The following is a 19,113-nucleotide window of genomic DNA, read 5'->3' on the forward strand; positions in this document are numbered from 1 at the left end:
AACCAAGGTACATGCCCTTGACCAGAATCGAACCTGGGACCCTTCAGTCCGCAGGCCGACGCTCTATCCACTGAGCCAAACCGGTTCGGCAACCTGCTATTCTTGAGACCAAGGGGACCTGGGATGAAGAAGAGTCCCCTTCAAGTATCTGATAATCCTATTAGGAATCATGAAACACAGAACTATAGCACATGTCATCAGTAAACTCCCACTTCCCCCCTTCTTTGGTCTCATTTGCCTGGCATCCTCTTTTTATTTTTCCTGAATGGTGAAAATAAGAAAGATTTCCATGCAAGAGGCCAGCTAAGGAAGTCATGGTGCCACACATCATCCCGATACCAGTAAAGGAAGAGGCAGTTTAGAAGGGGCGAGTTGGGCAGACACTGTTGACAAGGATAATTTTTAGGTGGATAATAGATTGCCATTTACTTTCCGACCCTTGGACTATATGAGCAAAGATTTTTAAATCACCAGGCGGAAAGTAATGGAGTTCCCCAGAGCATTCATGGGCTCAGGTTGCCCTTTATTTAAGCAGTTACTAGTTTAAAGGCACCTTTAATAACACTGACATCATCATCATCAAATTGCCACCCAACAAGCCTAGCTTCTTGCAAAAAAGTTAACTTTGATAACACATGGCCAAGTTTTCTGACTAATGCTGCATCGGGTAAAAATCTATTAGTACTGAAGTCAAAAAACACTAATTGCTTAAGGTTTTCAAATACACCCATGAAGGTAAGCCATCCATCACTGCTCACACAATTTCCTGCCAAATCCAGCTGCTGGAAGTTTTTCAGAGGGTTCTTTTCAAAAAATGCACCTGGTAAAAAATAGAAAGTAGTATTTTAGTTGGAAGCAAAACAGTTTTTTAAAGAGAAATGGCCATGTTTGGACCAGTGCCTTACTTTCGAAATTCTCTATAGATAGGGCAGTGATTATGGATGTAGTCCATTGTATTTACAAATTACATTATTTGTAAAGTGTAAGGGAATCTGGTAAATAGTAATTAGTATTTAATTAACCAGTATAATTAAATAATGTAATTATCCTATATAATAAAAGGCTAATATGTACCTAGCCCAGACGGTGGAACAACCAGAACAACTGGTCACTATGACGTGTGCTGACCACCAGGGGGCGTGCATGGACCATGGTGGGCATCGGCCGCGGCAGGATGGTGGAGCAGGTGAGCGGGGGTGCCAGGCCAAGGTGAGGCACCGGTCGCTGTCATCAGGGTGAGCCTCTGGTGGTTACTGAAAATTCTTTGCTCCCACACGTTGTGGTCCCACCTGATGCTCGCACCTGCTGCCAGCACCAGAGCCGCAGCTCACACCCACTGCCGGCACCCAGCGCTGGCCCCAATCACTCAGTGCCATCAGCGGGTGCAAGCAGCGGCTGCCAGCCCTGATCGCCCCTCAGGGCTTCTCCACCTCCCCCTGCTCCTGAGGGGAGATTGGGGCCAGCAACCGCTGCTCGCACCCTCTGCCAGCGACGGCCCCACTTGCACCCGCTGCCAGTGCCCGGCACTGGTCCCAATGGCTTGGCACCATCAGCGGGTGTGAGTGGCAGCTGCTGGTCCTGATCGTCCCTGAGGGCTTCTCCACCTCCCCCTGCTCCTGAGGGGCAATCTTGGCAGCAACTGCCACTCTCACCCACTGCTGGCGCCGGCCTGGAGCAGGGATGCTGGCAGACAAGGGACTGGGGGCTGCAGTGGGAGGAGCCGGGCGGGGGCACAGAGGATGAGCCGAGACCCACCCCTGTGCCTACTGCAGCCTCTCAGCCCACAGTTCCTTTCAAGGTGCACGAATTTGTGCACTGGGCCCCTAGTAATTAATATAATTTATAACAAGTTATTTAAAATAGCATCTATAATGTAAATACAGTTGATTTAATTAGTATAATTCCTTTATATTAGCAAACCATTATAAATGAATTATATATTTTTCCCTTTTTCTGACCCTTCCAGGAAATGGAAGATTGCTTAAAAATTTAAGTGCAAAAGATGCTATTAAATAGTCAGTACTTGCCGAAACCGGTTTGGCTCAGTGGATAGAGCGTCGGCCTGCGGACTGAAAGGTCCCAGGTTCGATTCCGGTCAAGGGCATGTACCTGGGTTGCGGGCACATCCCCAGTGGGAGATGTGCAGGAGGCAGCTGATCGATGTTTCTCTCTCATCGATGTTTCTAACTCTCTATCTCTCTCCCTTCCTCTCTGTAAAAAATCAATAAAATATATTTAAATAAATAAATAAATAGTCAGTACTTATTTTCAAAACTGGAGTCAAACTCCCAGTAATCTTAGATCATTGTCTCTTCTAAGAAGCAAACACTACCTGTTGTTTCTTGGGTATGGAATGCCCCTCACTGTAAACTTGAATAAGTAAGCCTCCTTCAGTGTCTCAAGATTTGGGTTTCAGGGTTGTTCTTTTAACCCTCCCTGGACTCTTCAGGAACCTCCTCCATTCCTTACAGACCAGGGCACTCTAAAGTACCTCCTACAAAGGGAAGGTAGATGTTCTAGCCATGACCTTGAAGTCAGAGATAACTCGCTAAGGAATGGAGGAATAAAAAAAATGTAGGTTTCTGGGTCTGGAAGACTGCAAAGAGCAAATCCACTCTGGGCCGGTAGAGGACAGGGAAATAAGCTTAGTCTTCTGTAAGCCATGGTGTAGTTGGGTCTTGTTATACCAGCTTAGCCTGTGTCCAGCCCAACTCATACGTAGGGCCTCCCTTTCACCTCTACTTCTCATAAGGAGCCCTTGTTTTTTCCTTATAGGTAGCTTTCTCCCTGCTCCTTCTGTCTCTGCCTTTTTCATGTGCTTCCCAGCATGGCATGCACTCAGTCAAAATGCTGGTTGTCAGTGTCTGTAAGGCTCCTGCCCCAAAGAGCAACTTCTTTTCTCCTTGACTAGAAGACCAGATTCCACCACCTAAAGGGAGCTTTAAAAAGAAGAATTTAAAGCCCATTCCACCCTCAGAGGTGAACTATTTATACAGGCAATCTACTAAGGTTTAGGAAAGGCATCAATAAGAACTCCTTGGATACTCATTAGAACGTGTGCAAGCACAGGAACAACAAGCATGATCTGAGGGCATGCATTCTGTTCATGCAATCTGCAGTGCTTTTGTCATCACGATGAGCAGACTGGTCCTGAGGGAAAAGAAATCTGACATTTAACGCTGTGGGCTGTGCGTGGGCTGTGGAGAATGGAAGTGGCTTGATCCAAATTCCAAGCAGAATCTCAAATGCTCTGGGTAGAAGGATTCCGATCCTTGAAGGGTTCCTGTGGAGAGCGGCTACAGTGTTTGGACAGGTTATGGTCCGAACCTGTGGTCCCACATGGCTAAGTGATATGGGCTGCGGGATGTGCAGCAAGTAAACAAAGCTTGATCAGGTGCATGTAATTGAGTAGATTCCAAACCCACGAGAATGTTGTCAACATCTTGACCACGCCCTTACTTTGCCTCCTGGAACCTGGCTATAAAATAAAGACTTGGCTTGCAGGCCTTGGCGCTGTCTCTCCATCAGAAAGGGCAGCAGCGCCCCACCCAGACCCAGCTTTCTTCTCTTGCCTGTCTTTTCTAACCCTTCACCGGGACCCCCTCTCAGGCTCACCGAAACTGGCTGTGCTGGCGCAGCACAGGTTCCTGCATCCTAAACAAAATTCTAGCATTGCCAGAGCTCTTACCGGTTTTTCATTCTGCAAACATTTTTGAGTGCCTACTGTGTACCATGGATTGTGCTTGCTAGGGGCTAGGGATAGCTGAAAAGGGCAGACGTAGTCCCTGTCTTATTGGGCTTACAATATAGTGTGAAAATATACGTTATAAATTAGATGGGTGCTGTGGTTATTGATTTCAGAGAGGAAGGGAGAGGGAGAGAGAAACAGAAATATCAATGATAAGAATCATTGATCAGCTGCCTCCTGCACACCCCTTCACTGGGGATCGAGCCCACAACCTGGGCATGTGCCTGATCTGGAATCGAATTGTGACCCCCTGGTTCATAGGTTAACACTCAACCACTGAGCCATGCCAGCCAGGCTATTTTGCCTTTAGTTTCACAGATAATTTCCCAAGTTATTAGGTCAATTTCCTTGCCCCTCATTCCCTGCAGTGAGATTGTTTCATAGTTTGTAATATAGTTAGGTTGTTTTGCAGTCTGCATTTTGTCCTCAGGTATCTCAGACCTCCTAAATGATTTTTTAGTTTGCATACATTAAGGTTCACTCTTTGTGTAGTAAAGTTCTATGGGTTTTGACAAATGCATACTGTCATGTATGCACAATTACAGTATCATGCAGAATAGTTCCACTGCCCTAAAAACACAGAGCTGCGTCTGTTTAACCTCTCTCCCCTCCTCCTGAGCCCCTGACATTTCCCTATGTCTCTTCAAGGCTTAATAGTTCATTTCTTTTTACCACTGAATGATATGCTATTGTGTGGCTGTACCACAGCTTGTTCATCCATTCACCTACTGAAGGACATCTCGGTCGCCTTCAGTTTGGGGCAATATTCAGTAAAGCTACTACAAACATGTGCTTGTGTCTCCATATTGACTAATGAAATTAAGTCACTCTTTCTTGAACAGTCTTACTTGATTTTTATCTATTTTGTTATTCTTTTTAAAGGATCAATTATAAGTGTTATTAATCTTTACTTTTCTGTTTCACTGATTTATATAGGCAGATGCTGCAGGTGTGGTTCTCTTAGGGGCAGAAATAGAATAGTGGAGACTAGCTATAATTATAAGAAATATTAATCATGCTCTGTTAACCGTGATGGTTCTGTTCTGATTAGAGAAAGCACATTCTAACCCAGGGGTCCTCAAACTACAGCCCTCGGTCCACATGCGGCCCGCCGGGTGTTTTTGCCACCGCTGCCTGTTGCTTAGCAGCCGACTGGTCCCGGCCCGCAGTGAGCATGTGTGGAATGTGCGGTGCACTCTCCGACTCCCCTCCTCCTCTCAGTCTCAGGTGTGATTGGACAAGTCACGAGCTTGCCTGTGCAGAGCCTACTGCTGCCTGAGGACCGAGGTAAGGACAAGTTAGGATTTATTTTTTTTTTTGAAGTTAGGAGGTCTATTTTTTTTTTATTTTGCAGTTAGTAGGGCCTTTTTTTTTTGAAGTTAGGAGAGCCTTTTTCCAGAATGAAACATCTGAAATCTCCAACCAGATCTAGACTAACTGATGCACACTTGCATCACTTGTTACGACTAGCAGTGACAAACATGGAACTGGACATTGACCATCTCATTAGCCAAAAGCAGGCCCATAGTTCCCATTGAAATACTGGTAAGTTTGTTGATTTAACTTTACTTGTTCTTCATTTTAAATATTGTATTTGTTCCCGTTTTGTGTTTTTACTTCAAAATAAGATATGTGCAGTGTGCATAGGAATCTGTTCATAGTTTTTTTTTTAAACTATAGTCCGGCCCTCCAACGGTCTGAGGGACAGTGAACTGGCCCCCTGTTTAAAAAGTTTGAGGACCCCTGTTCTAACCTGGCTGAGTGTTGTATGCCCCAGGACATGGGAATCAACATCGGAATGCAGTCCATTCTCCTTTTCCAAGAACCGCCTATCATCATGGAAAGATTAGCAACCTTGTTGCTGAAGCAATCTGGTCCCTTTGCGACCCCCAGCCCGCATTGCCCGTAACCTTGCCTACTTCCCCATGCTTCTAATTCCTACTTTCCTCTGTAATCTTTGTCCTTCTACCCCACATAAGCAGCTGGCTCCCATACTGCCAGCATTATTGCAATAAACACTCATATATGTTCAGCACTGTCTCTGCTTAACTGGCTCAGGTAGTGACAGGCAGCCCGGACCCATTGGTTGCCCAGTTTCTGTTCCAGAGCACCACAGCGAAGGGATTTGTGGTCTTCTTGCTGGTGGAGGGTGTTGACTTCAATATGTAAAGAACTGAACATCTGTGAAGCTCAACAAAGTGAAGTGCAACACAGTGAGGTACGCCTATACGTTTATGTTTATTATCGTGTGTTTACTCCGTGGGGTTTTTGTTGTTGTTGTTGTTTGTTTGTTTTACTGGCTTCTTACTAATAATTTAGAAAAATTCATTTTCAGCCCTTCATCTTTAATGTAAGTATTTAAGGCTATGAGAATTTTCTTCAAGCCCTGCTTTTGCTGCATGCCACAAGTTTTGATGTATAGTGTTTCCTTACCATTTGGTTCTAAATATTTCTGTTGAAATTTATCACTATGAACCTGTAGTGTACCTATCCGCCAAATTGTGTGATTTTCCCCAGTAGCCTGAGTGTAGGTACAGAAAAAGTGGGAAATTAAGGCCGATCCAGGCTTGGGGTTTTTCCAGGAAAGCACATGCCAACCACTGTATCTAATTTCATACCCCACATCTCATGTTCTCTAATTAGGCAGTCTTTCTTTCATGAGAGACTGTCTCTCATTACATTTGCTTCGTTATGCTACTGCATCCGTACACATATCCACCACTCAATGTCATTGCCTAAATTGACTGCTGCGACTGTGGGCCAGGGGAGTTTCTTGGGGGAAAGAGATGGAGATGGGAAGGGGACAAGGCAATTAATAGGCAGCTAGAGCTTGAGTTGGCAGAAGTGGTCAAGCATGTCTTTAAGAAAGTGGAAGTGCTGCCCTTGATGTTTTGACTCAGTGGATAGAGCATTGGCCTGGGGGCTGAAGGGTCCCGAATTTGATTCTAGTTAAAGGCACAGGCAGGGTTGCAGGCTCGGTCCCCAGCAGGGGGAGTGCAGGAGGCAGCCAATCAATGATTCTCTCTCATCATTGATATTTCTGTCTCTCTTTTTCCCTTCCTTTCTGAAATCAATAAAAATATATCTATTTTTTAAAAGTGGACGTGCCAACATTAAATTTAATTAACCTGCCATTCGGAGCTATCATGTAATCCCGCCTTTCACAGTTACCCACAAGCACTCAGTAAGTCTGCTAGATCCATAATTATACTGGAGTCTTCGGTTATGCTTATTTCTCTCATTTACATATGGAGGCAATAAGGCACTAGGCCAGTGATGGCGAACCTTTTGAGCTTGGCGTGTCAGCATTTTGAAAAACCCTAACTTAACTCTGGTGCAGTGTCACATATAGAAATTTTTTGATATTTGCAACCATAGTGAAACAAAGACATATTTTTTATATTTATTTTATATATTTAAATGCCATTTCACAAAGAAAAATCAACCAAAAAAAATGAGTTCGCGTGTCACCTCTGATACGCGTGTCATAGGTTCGCCATCACTGCACTAGGCAATTAAAATCACATGGCGATTACCACCTAGCTCAGTGTTTTTGTGTTTGTTTTTTCACCTAGCTCAGTTTTTATTTCATTAAGCACACCATGTCCCTCTCTGGTCTCACAGGCCAGGCTCAGAAGTAGGCAGATTAGGCAGCTACCTACTTAAAGATTTGGAAGATGCTAAAACATCTCTACCTAAAAATGCCTCTGTCACATGTAATGCTAATTCTACACACTTCCCAATGGCCTCTTTGAAAAGATACAGCCTTTCCAACACACTTAAGGTATGAGGTTACCTGAGAGGGGTTATTTATTAGCTAACTAATTAGTCTGTCATGGAAGCCACCTGCCTCCAATATCACCCAGAACAGAGGAGGGGCCTGAAGAATGACACCCAGGATGATCTGATTTGATGACTTAAGGGAGTAGATAGAGCAGATGAAGTGGAGTTAGGAATTAAGGGAGTAGGTAGAGCAGATAGAAGTGGAGTTAGGAATTAAGGGAAGGTGCTAAGAAAGTTGACTTGGGGTGCCGGGTTGGGGAGAAGGAATAAAAGAAAGGAAAATCCATAACTTGAAGCAACTTTAAGGAAGGCAAAACCCTTGTTCAGCCTAGGGACTTAGAGACACACACATCTCTAAGAGAAAAGGTTTTAAAAAGAGGAGCAGGTGGGGAGTTCGTGTTTAATGTGTACGGAGTTTTAGTTGGAAAAGATGAAAAGGATGGTGATGGTGGTTTTAAAAAGAGGAGCAGGTGGGGAGTTAGTGTTTCATGTGTACAGAGTTTTAGTTGGAAAAGATGAAAAAGATGGTGTGAATGTATTTAATGCCACAGAATTGTACACTGAAAATATGTGCACTGCAGATAGATGCTAGCTAGACCATCTGTGAGGGAAGTGGGGAAGGCAGGCGAGGCTGTTTTCACTAATCCTTTGCCTTAGATCAGTGGTTCTCAACCTTCCTAATGCCGCGACCCTTTAATACAGTTCCTCATGTTGTGGTGACCCCAACCATAAAATTATTTTTGTTGCTACTTCATAACTAATTTTGCTACTGTTATGAATCGTAATGTAAATATCTGATGTGCAGGATGTATTTTCATTGTTACAAATTGAACATAATTAAAGCATAGTGATTAATCACAAAAACAATATGTAATTATATATGTGTTTTCCGATGGTCTTAGGTGACCCCTGTGAAAGGGTCGTTCGACCCCCAGAGGGGTCTCGACCCGCAGGTTGAGAACCGCTGCCTTAGATGGTACAGTGGCCTTCAAGGTGGATCCAATGATCCTCACCGCCTAGAACTCACTCTCATGTATTATCTCCTTCTGCACTGGCTAGGGCTAACCTGGCTAATAATAGGATGCAGCAGAAATGACCTTCCAAGAGTAGATCATAAAAAACATTGCAGCTTCCACCTGGTTCTCTCTTGGGTCTCTTGCTCTGGGGGAAGTGAGCTACCATGTGGGGAGGACACTCAAGTAGCCTTTGGAGAAGTCCAGGGGTGGGACACAGGCCTCCAGTTGACATCCAGCACTCACCCACCAACCAAGTGAGGAGCCAGCCACCCAGGAAGCAGATCCTCCAGCAGCCCAGCCGGTATCTGGACGGCAACTTCATGACAGAGCCTAAACCAGAACCACCCAGCTGAGCCTCTCCCAAACTCCTGACTCACAGGAACTGTGAAGTAAGGTCTATAGTTGTTTGAAGCCACCACGTGTTGGGGTGGTCTGTTCCACAGAACTTGATAACTAATCCAGGTAGCATGAGGATCCTTCATCAGCTGCCTGGGGCTGGTGTTGTCCAGTCATTCCTATATCTCCATTTGTTTCTGGGATTATATCACAGCTACTTACAGATATTCTGTGACACCAGTTAAAGCTGCACTTACCTTTATATGTTTTGAATATGCAGCAGGTGACTTAAAAACTTCAGCCAAGATTGGAGTGGCATTGCTGAATTTCAGACAGTTAAGGGTAGAGAGAGCTGTTTCTACATAATATACCTTGTCAAATAATGTAAATACTGTACTTAAAATGCTTAAAAACCTGAAAGCAGGTCAGTGTTTTAAATCATGTTATTTCTTTAAATATATTTGTACAAAAAAAGGGGAGGCAGCCTGGCTGGTGTGGTTCAGTGGTTGAATATTGGTCCATGAGCCAGGAGGTCACATTTTGATTCCCAGTCAGGCACATGCCTGGGTTTCGGGCTCCATCCCCCAGTAGGGGGCGTGCAGGAAGCAGCCAATTAATGATTCTCTCTCTTTGATGGTTCTATCTCTCTCTCTCTAAAATCAATAAAAAAATATTTTTAAAAAGGGGAGGAGGCAAGTAAATTTTAAAAGGCATGAAAGAAAGGAAGGAAGGGAGGGAGGAGAGGGGGGAGGACAAGAGGGGGAAGGAAAGAAGAGAGAGAGTCAGTTTAAGAACTTCGTTAGGACCAGGTTCTCCTGGCTCTGTGTGTGTACCTACCTAGAATTCTAATCTCTGCATCGGTGAGCCTCCAGTTCTTCAGCCCCAGTTTGAGGAGTTGTGGGGCCCCCTCCAGTTGCTCCAGCAGTCTGGTCAGGCTGACGTGCACATCAGTGCAGCAGGGCAGCATCAGCACAGTGAGCTGTTCCAACACGTGCAGCCTGTCAACTGGAGGAACCAGAGACAGTTCAGGAACTGGATCCATCTCAAAACTGATGGACGAAGTGATAAAGGAGAAGGAGTGGTCTTCTCTCTGCAGCCTACTCAATGTGCAGTGAGAATCAACTCGTTTTTTGGTTAGCATTTTATGGAAAGTGTTCAAGAATATATAAACTATGCAGGATAGTATAATGAAGCTGTGAGTACTAATACGCCAACTTTAACGAACAGCAAATCATGGATGTTTGCTTTATCCTCAACAAATTCCTTCCCTTCTGTCTTATTCCGAAGTAAATCTCAAACAGTAAGTATCAGGGTTGTTTTTTTTTGTTTGTTTTGTTTTTTAGTATCAGATTGTTGATTTTTTAAAAAAGAACAACAACAATCAGGATGTCTTGATCACATCTTAAAAATCTTATTATTAACTCCTTGAGCCAATTTGTCTTAAGCAGCCCCTACTCTCAGACACTGGCTCTATAGAAGGAGGCAAGCAGGTGGGAGCCTCAGGTGCAGTGAGCATGTGAAAACTGGTGACTCAAAAGCCGTGGCCTGTGTTCCTTAAGGGCAGTTTAAGAAAGGGCTACCTGACTTCCTTAAGGTGCATCTTTAAGGCAAAATGGTCATTCTTACTCAGTTCACTCAGAGCTTCATTTCCATCCTCATCCAGGTGATTCTCAGATAAATCAAGGATGCTTAGTTTGGCCAAATTGTGAAGATTTTGAGCTGGAAAAAAAATTTTAATCCAAAAGAAAAAGACTATCAGGGAACTATATATGCATTTTAAAATATCCTTATAAGAATTCTGAGCCCTTGTCTTTTTGTTGAGAGTATACGAATCTTTATTGGATTTGATTAGCTATTCTCAAAAGTATCTGGCTACTCCCATGACTGTGACCAAATGGACAGATATTTCCTGGTCCTAAGTTCTGACTAATAAACTTCAGCCTAATGGCAAAATGGTCATTATTACTCAGTAAAGCCTAAAGCAGCATGGACTACAGTTGTTATATCACAATAGGAAAGTCACTCCATTTCTCTAAGCCTCCGTGTCTTCATCGTTAGAATGGGGAAGATGAACTAGAGGAAATATGAGGTTGCTTCCAATTCTTAAATACTCTTCTCATGCAGGAGAGATGAAGGAACGAAAACCAATGAGATGAGCTGTTCTTTGTGTACCTCAGTTTAGATTATTTTGGTAGTTATAGTTGTGATGTTAATAATAAAAATTTTAATAAGAACATTAGTCACAAAATGCCACCGCTCTAGCTAAGAGCTGCTTAGTTATTTTCTTCACTACAGATACAGGTACTTGCCCCCTTTCCAAAGTTCAGTTATGCCACTTCGCTAACTGAAAGAAATCCAAAGAGGATTTTCGCCTTGCTTTTACCAAAAAAAAAAAAAGGCGAAAAGCAAAAATAGCGTTCACTGTTTGTTTTGCAGAGAGCCTTATAGAGGCATCCAGAGTGGCGCAGCCAAGCTCCTTCCTGGGAACTACACTCTGCATTTCAGCATCAAACTGCCAGAGCTTTGAGCTGTGTCTGTGAGCATCTGTGCTTTATCTTGATTTATTGTGCACCTGTTAGCAAGTGTGTCCTAAGGTATAAGACTCCATCTTGGAGTCTGGGAATGCTCGAAAATGTACCATAAAGATGAATGGTAATTGCTTATTTGCTTAATGCCCTATTAGCTTATTGAAGGTTTCATAGGGCCCAGCCAGTGTTGCTCAGTGGCTGAGCATCAACCCATGAACCAGGAGGTCATGGTTTGATTCCAGGTCAGACACATGCCTGGGTTGCGGACTTGATCCCCAATGGGGGGTGTGCAGGAGGCAGTCGATCAATGATTCTCTGTCATCATTGATGTTTCTATCTCCCTCTCCCTTCCTCTCTGAAATCAATAAAATATATATATTTTTAAAGTTATAAACAATTTATTTTAAAAAAAGGTTTCTTAGGAATGCTCTACTTTCTGATAGTGAGGATACCTGTATTTATCATGGTTGCTTAATCTAGTTGAAGTTTTTCCTATCAAGACTGATTAGAAAAATCTTTAAAAAATTAGTCGTTTTGCATGAATTATACTCTTGTTACAATACTAGCTATTATTTTTTAAAATCAGTCCTATGAATCCTTTTCTTAGAGTAAAATATATTCTGAAGTTTGGTGCTTTAAAAAGCCCATGGGCCGAAACCGGTTTGGCTCAGTGGATAGAGCGTCGGCCTGCGGACTGAAAGGTCCCAGGTTCGATTCCGGTCAAGGGCATGTACCTGGGTTTCGGGCACATCCCTAGTAGGAGATGTGCAGGAGGCAGCTGATCGATGTTTCTCTCTCATCGATGTTTCTAACTCTCTATCTCTCTCCCTTCCTCTCTGTAAAAAATCAATAAAAAATATTATTTAAAAAAAAAAAAGCCCATGGATTCCACCTAAAAAGGAGATGGTTGCTATTGTTAGTTCCAAGCCTGGCTCCTCCCAGTGGCAGGTGGAGAGTAAGGGATTGTGCTCTTCATTCTCATGTTCCCAGTGCTTGCTAGCCTTCTCCAATCATGGATTTCTCTAGTTTTTGATTCATATTAGCATATAAGTAATCTCAGTAATTCTGACAGACTCCATCAGTCCTTTTTCTTCTTTTTTGTTTGTTTTTGTGTGTGTGTTTTTCTTTTCCCCATCAGTTTTATATATTTTTAAAATATATTTTATTGATTTTTTACAGAGAGGAAGGGAGAGAGATATAGAGAGTTAGAAACGTCGATGAGAGGGAAACATCGATCAGCTGCCTCCTGCACACCCCCTACTGGATATATGCCCACAACCAAGGTACATGCCCTTGACCAGAATCGAACCTGGGACCCTTCAGTCCGCAGGCCGACGCTCTATCCACTGAGCCAAACCAGCTAGGGCTTATATTGTTTGTTTGTTTTTAAAAAGGTTATACTATTTCCCCCCAAAATCTAAATTTAAGAAACATCATAGTTTAACATAATCCAGTTTATCCACTAATATGCAAAGGTTTTTTCACACTTAGTATGCACACTCTTTGGGAACTCAAATACTCAATGCCTATATTAATGCACGCTAACTCTATCTTAACAGGGCAATGGGGAAGAATTAGAAGGCCTGACCGCATTTAAGGAACTCCCTCTCTCTGCTTCTCAACCATTTATTTATTCATCCATCCAAATACTTATTAAGCAGTTATTATATAACAGGACATATGCCAAGCATCAAGCACCTACTTCTTAATTTCTTCCTCTTCACCTTCTCTTAAAATTATAACATCTTCAATTAGTTTGAAGTTCTCTATTCTCCATCTATAATCCATTTTTATTCTAATTGTGGAGAAAATCGTTAAAAACAGACTAGATATTACCCAGATGTCTTCATTATCTTTTCCAGTTTCTCTGAAAATTAAATTGCTGCTTGAGAGACTTAGCGTGCATGAATTACTATGGAAGCACCACATCTTCTCTCACACTGTTCTCAGTCAGTGCAGGCAACAGTTACCTAGGGTTTTCACAGCCGTTCCGGTCAGGCAGCAGGAGACTAATTGGATTTCTTCAAGGTCACAGGGTTTGGCTGACAAAGACTTTGCTATATAATCCATTCCCTCCCCAATGTCAGACAAGTGGGTCAAACGAAGTAAACTCATATTCTTCAGGTCTGTCAGCCCTTCAGCTGCAAATAGATGGAAAGGAAATGCGTTAGGATACCAAGTTAATTTGATTTCACCATAGATGAATGGCTGAAAAGAAGGCAATGAACAATTGCCCTTGCCATGCTCTTCCTGAAAAAGCCAAAGAGAGCAGATTTTCTTTCAGCTCTCACTTTCCAGTCTCCTGGGCCATACAATCTCTTTTGTGGAGGTCATTCTCTTGGTAGCATGAGAAAACCTATAGTAAATGTGCAGTTTTTTTTTTAAATGTGCAGTATTTTAATGGGTATCCATGTATGGGTATCCAAGTATACCACAACTTTTTTCATAGAAATAGGTTTTCTGAGTGAGCACTGTCTCTTTAAACCCTTCAAAAATCTTAGAAGGGGTGGAGGCTGAATCCAAAGGGCAGCATGGGGACTTGAGTTCCTTGGTGTGCTTCTATGATAACTGTTCACAGGACCCTGCTAGGACTGCATGATTTGGGGCCTTCCTGGTGCTCCACAATGAAGACCACATCCAATGCAGCATGTTAACCGGGAGAAAGATTGATCTCCTATCAGTAGTAGAAGTGAAAACGTTCTAAAATGTCCCTGGATTGATTAGGCATACCTTTGTGTCATTAAAATAGTGCTTTATCTTGATGGTATTCTAACCTGGAGGAAAGACATGTACTGTTTTTAATAACTACCTTGCAGAGCTTTGGGAAGGTGGCGGATAAGGTATGTAATGTATTTAGTGTGGTGCCTGGCACATAGAAGGTGAATATTAATTGTTGTCTTGGGAGTACACGTAGCTCAGAGGTTGTGAGCATAAGCTTTGCAGTCAGTTTGGTTCCTGGATCCTGTACTCAATAATTGTGTGAGTGTAAGCAAGTTATTCAACCTTTTAGCTATGGTTTTAGGGATAATTATACCTCTGTACTAGGACTATTGTGAGGAGTCAATGAGAAATATGTCAAAGTGCCTGGTGTGCTTACTGTCTAACTGATTGCACAGTAACTCTTCGATGAATAGTACATTTAGACTTGTTTATTCACGTCCAGACTCTGATTCCTTAACAGTAGAATCAGATTGTCTCAGGTAGGTGTTTTTGTGCCCTTTCTACCAATTGGTGAGAACTTGGGCAAGTCAGTAAACTGTTCTATGTTCCAGTGGCAGTAAAATAGGAAAGTTAGCCCACCAGTGTGACTCAGTGGTTGAGCATCCACCCATGAACCAGGAGGTCACAGTTTGATTCCCAGTCAGGGCACATGCCCGGGTTGCAGGCATGGTCTCCAGGAGGGGGTGTGCAGGAGGCAGCCGATCAATTACTCTCTCTCATCACTGATGTTACTCTCTCTCTCTCCCTCTCCCTTCCTCTCTCTGAAATCAATAATAACATTTAAAATTTTTAAAAAATTAGACCAGATGTTCTCAAGCTCCTTCAACCTCTGATATTCTGTGTAACTCACAGGCATGCAGTTAAATGTTCACTGAACACTGAATTAATTTGATTATTCTTATGGAAGCTATATAATGAAAAAAAGTCAGTCATGTTTTAATTATAGGGTTGTCTTTAGGCAAGCAGAATGAAAAAGAAAAGGCTGAGGAGCCTTTAACAGAGGTCTCAAATGTGGGGGGAAGAACCAATAAAAGAAAAAAATGACACCCCCCCCAAAGCTGTTGAAAAACAGCTTCAACAGGAAACCTCCCTGTCCTAGAAGGCAAGTCACGTGTTCTGCTTGTGTTTTCCCTTGATCCACATCCATTGTTGTGTTCCATTCTACTTTTTAAGTTTTATTTAATTATAAAACCACTATATAATCTTTTTAATATTGTTTATTTGCTTTAAATACAAATATAGCCAATGATTTCTGAAGCTTTACTTAATTATAAAGCCACAGTTTAAACATTTACATTGTTTCTATGCTTTAAATGCAAGCAAAGTCAATCAACCAGGAAGATAAAACATATCATGGCTTCTGTTCTCCAAAGGGTTACCATCTAGTGCTGTACAATTTACATAAAATGGTGCTATAGGGGTGGAGAAAAATGTCTCGGAAAACCGATGCAGTCACAAATGCATAAGGCATCCTTGCCTTGTGTAGACTGAGTTAACTGTTCTTATTCTCAAACTTACATTAATAAAAAAAAAGAGAAAAACTCTAACCTAGTTTTATAGCATCTTCCTCATTCATCTTAATGTTATCCAGCATAAGCTTCGTAAGATTCTTCAAATTACCCAAGCTGTCAGTCAGACCACCTGCCAAAAGAAAATGGACTTTGTTCAGCTGTCATTTATTAATTTCTATTACCAATGAAAAGATTTTCGTTGTTACCATAGGCAAGAGATGCTCATGAAATTGACACCAAAGTGTATGGTTTTTGGTCAGAAATGGGCATCATCTTAGCTAAAAGCATGTTCTCCAAATATAATGCAACTGGACTGGGAAACAATAACTTAAACTTACTATTTAAGAAAGTAGAGAAAGAAGACCAAAATAAACCCAATACAAGTAGAAGGGAGAAATTAATAAAGATCAAGACAGAAAGAAATAAAAATTGAAAACAGATAAACAGTAGGAAAAATCAGTGAAAATGTATTTGAAAAGATCAATAAAATTGAGCAATTTCTGGCATGACTGACAGGAAAAGAAGAAAAGCAAATCACCAATATCAGAAATAAAAGAGAAGATATCAATACAAAGACTGCAGATGTTAAAAGGATAGAGAATAATATAAATAAATCTACACGCATGAATTTGACAACACAGGTAAAATTGCCCCATTTCTTGAAAAGCACAAACTACTAAAACTCACCCAACACGACATAGGTAACCTGAATAGTCCTATAAATCTATTAACATAGTTTAAATTTTTCTAAAAAGGGAAATCTGCAGGCCCAGATAATTTAACTTGCAAATTTTACCAAACATTCAAAGAAGAAATAAACCAATTCTATAAATCACTTCTAGAAAATAGAAGTAGAGGGAACAATTCCCAACATATTTTATGAAGCTCCACTGACTAATATGAAACCCAGATGAAGAAAATAAAACAAAAGAAATTTTCAGACCAATATCACTCATGAGAATAGAAGCAAAAATCTTCAATAAAATGGACTTCATACAGAGAATGCAGAGCTATTTCAACATTTGGAAAACAATCCATGTAATTCACTATAACAGTCTAAAGAAGAAAAACTACATGATCATATAAATTGATGCAGAAAAAATATTTGACACAATCCAACATCCATTCATGATAAAAATTCTCAGCAACCTAGGAATAGAAGGAAATGTCCTCAACCTGATAAAAGCCATCTACAGAAAAAAAACTACAATTAACATGTTGCTTAACGGTGAAAGTCTGAATGCTTTCACCCTTAGATCAGGAACAAGGCAGGATGTTCCCTCTCAATTCTCATATTCAGTATTGCACTGCAAGTCATAATCTGTGCAATAAGGCAAGAAATTAAATAAAAGGAATACAAATTTTAAAGAAGGAACAAAACTGTTCTTTTTTTGGAGGTAACATGATTGTTTGATAAAAAATTTCAAGGAATCTACCAAAACAAGAAAACAAACAAAGAAACCTCCTAGAGCTAATAAAAGAGTTTAGCAAAGATATAGACTACAAGGTCAACACACAAAAATCAATCTTACTTCCATATAGTAGCAATAAATAACTGGTAACCAAATTATTTTTAAAATACCACTTACAATAAATCCAAGTGAATGAAAAAGTTAAGTACCAGTATGAAACATATACAGGATCAACATGATGAAAACTACAAAATGATGCTAGCCCTAGTCAGTTTGGCTCAGAGAATAGAGCATCGGCCTGAGGACTGAAAGATCCTGGATTCCATTCTGGTCAAGGGCACATGCCCAGGTTGTGGGCTCGATCCCCAGTACAGGGCGTGCAGGAGGCAGCCAGTCAATGATTCTCTCTCATCATTGATGTTTCTATCTCTCTCTCCCTCTCCCTTCTTCTCTGAAATCAATAAAAATATTAAAACAAAACAAAATGATGCTAAAAGAAATCAAAGAAAATATAAATAAATGGGAAGAGAAACCATGCAAATAGATTGAAAGATTCAACATAATATAAATGCCAGTTCTCCCTAACTTGGTCTATAAATTTAATGTAATTTCAACCAAGATCCCAGGAGGAGTTTTTGGTGATATAATCAATGTAAGTCTAAATTTACATGGAAAGGCAAAGGAACTAGAATATAAAAAAGACTTTTGAGAAAGAAGAATAAAGTTGAATAACACCAAGACATGACACCAAAAGCATGATTCACAAAAGAAGAAAGACTGCAACAAAATTTAAGACTTTTGTTCTATGAAAAAAACTGTTAAGAGAATGAAAAGACTAGCTATTCAGGAATAGAAGGGCGTGAGCTAGGAAGATTCTGAAAAGACTTAGAGGGCAAAAGTAAAAACCAACCTTGGGTATAAACAACAGTGAAGTGATTTTAGCCATAAGAAAGAATAAGCACTGATCACAAACTCAAATGTCAAAAGGGGAAGGATGTCAAAAAGGGCCAGGGAGCCCTAACCGGTTTAGCTCAGTGGATAGAGGGTTGGCCTGCAGACTGAAGGGTCCCAGGTTTGATTCCAGTCAAGGGCATGTACCTTGGTTGCGGGCACATCCCCAGTAGGGGGTGTGCAGGAGGCAGCTGACCGATGTTTCTCTCTCATCGATGTTTCTAACTCTCTATCCCTCTCCCTTCCTCTCTGTAAAATATCAATAAAATATATTTTTAAAAAGTGCCAGGGAAGTAGAATAGGTGGATTCTGTGCCCAACTGGAGATTTTGTGTCTTGTCCAAAGAGCACGGAGCAGATAATAGGCTCTAAAAAATTGTTACCAAATGAGGACATGGGCCCTCAGTTGTCAAATCCTACAATTTTTAAGAGAAATGAAAAACCTGTATTTTCACATGATAGCTCCCAATTTCAAAATGCTGGCAACTCCTTTAGAAAGAAGAGTCATGGCTGGGGGATGAGGAGGAGAAGGAGACTTTTCACTCTAGATTGTTTTATCATTTGGACCGTGTGAATATATTACTCAAAAACTGGATTTTAAAAATTAAGAACAAAACATGAAAAAGAACATTCTAAACACTGTGCAGGCCAGTCCAGCCCATAGGTGACCAGTGTGCATGATCGTTACAAAGGAGGAGCCATGAAGAGGAGAGAGCTAGTCTCCTGACACAGAAGGGAGTCTAATAACATCTGGGTGACTCTCTAGAACAGGGATTCTCAACCTGTGGGTTGCGATCCCTTTGGCGGTCCAACGGCCCTTTCATAGGGGTCGCCTAAGACCATCCTGCATATCAGATATTTACATTACGATTCATAACAGTAGCAACATTACAGTGATGAAGTAGCAAAGAAAATAATTTTATGGTTGGGTCACAACATGAGGAACTGTATTTAAAGGGCCAGAAGGTTGAGAACCATTGCTCTAGAATCTTATAGAAGGCATTCCTGCTTCGAGTAGGAGGTGGCAAAAATTATTTATGCAAAAGATTCTAGATTCTTAAATCACAGTAAATCTCCTCTGCAGGTGACAAGTGAGGCGGAGCACAAT

The 19,113-nt window shown here is 41.4% G+C and overlaps 1 protein-coding gene and 1 long non-coding RNA gene across 3 annotated transcripts in view; one reads left to right on the forward strand and one right to left on the reverse strand.

Annotated features, from left to right (window-relative positions):
- Nucleotides 1–19,113, reverse strand: part of NLRC4 (NLR family CARD domain containing 4) — a 27,529-nt gene continuing 8,416 nt past the window's right edge. The window contains exons 4-8 of the mRNA XM_023758630.1: nt 15,681–15,773; nt 13,382–13,552; nt 10,510–10,602; nt 9,721–9,888; nt 1–820 (exon numbers count right to left, since the gene is read on the reverse strand). Coding sequence (XP_023614398.1) covers nt 528–820; nt 9,721–9,888; nt 10,510–10,602; nt 13,382–13,552; nt 15,681–15,773 — 818 coding nt within the window. The 3' untranslated portion in view covers nt 1–527. The remainder of the gene's footprint in view (nt 821–9,720; nt 9,889–10,509; nt 10,603–13,381; nt 13,553–15,680; nt 15,774–19,113) is intronic.
- The window catches only part of LOC106698083, a 23,504-nt gene continuing 9,496 nt past the window's right edge, over nt 5,106–19,113 (forward strand). For both annotated transcript variants that reach the window (XR_001349371.2, XR_002830620.1), the window contains exons 1-2: nt 5,106–5,293; nt 5,807–5,966. This is a non-coding gene — a long non-coding RNA (uncharacterized LOC106698083). The remainder of the gene's footprint in view (nt 5,294–5,806; nt 5,967–19,113) is intronic.

This window comes from Myotis lucifugus, unplaced genomic scaffold, assembly GCF_000147115.1.
Source record: "Myotis lucifugus unplaced genomic scaffold, Myoluc2.0 scaffold_134, whole genome shotgun sequence".
In the NCBI taxonomy this organism is placed as follows: Eukaryota; Metazoa; Chordata; class Mammalia; order Chiroptera; family Vespertilionidae; genus Myotis; species Myotis lucifugus.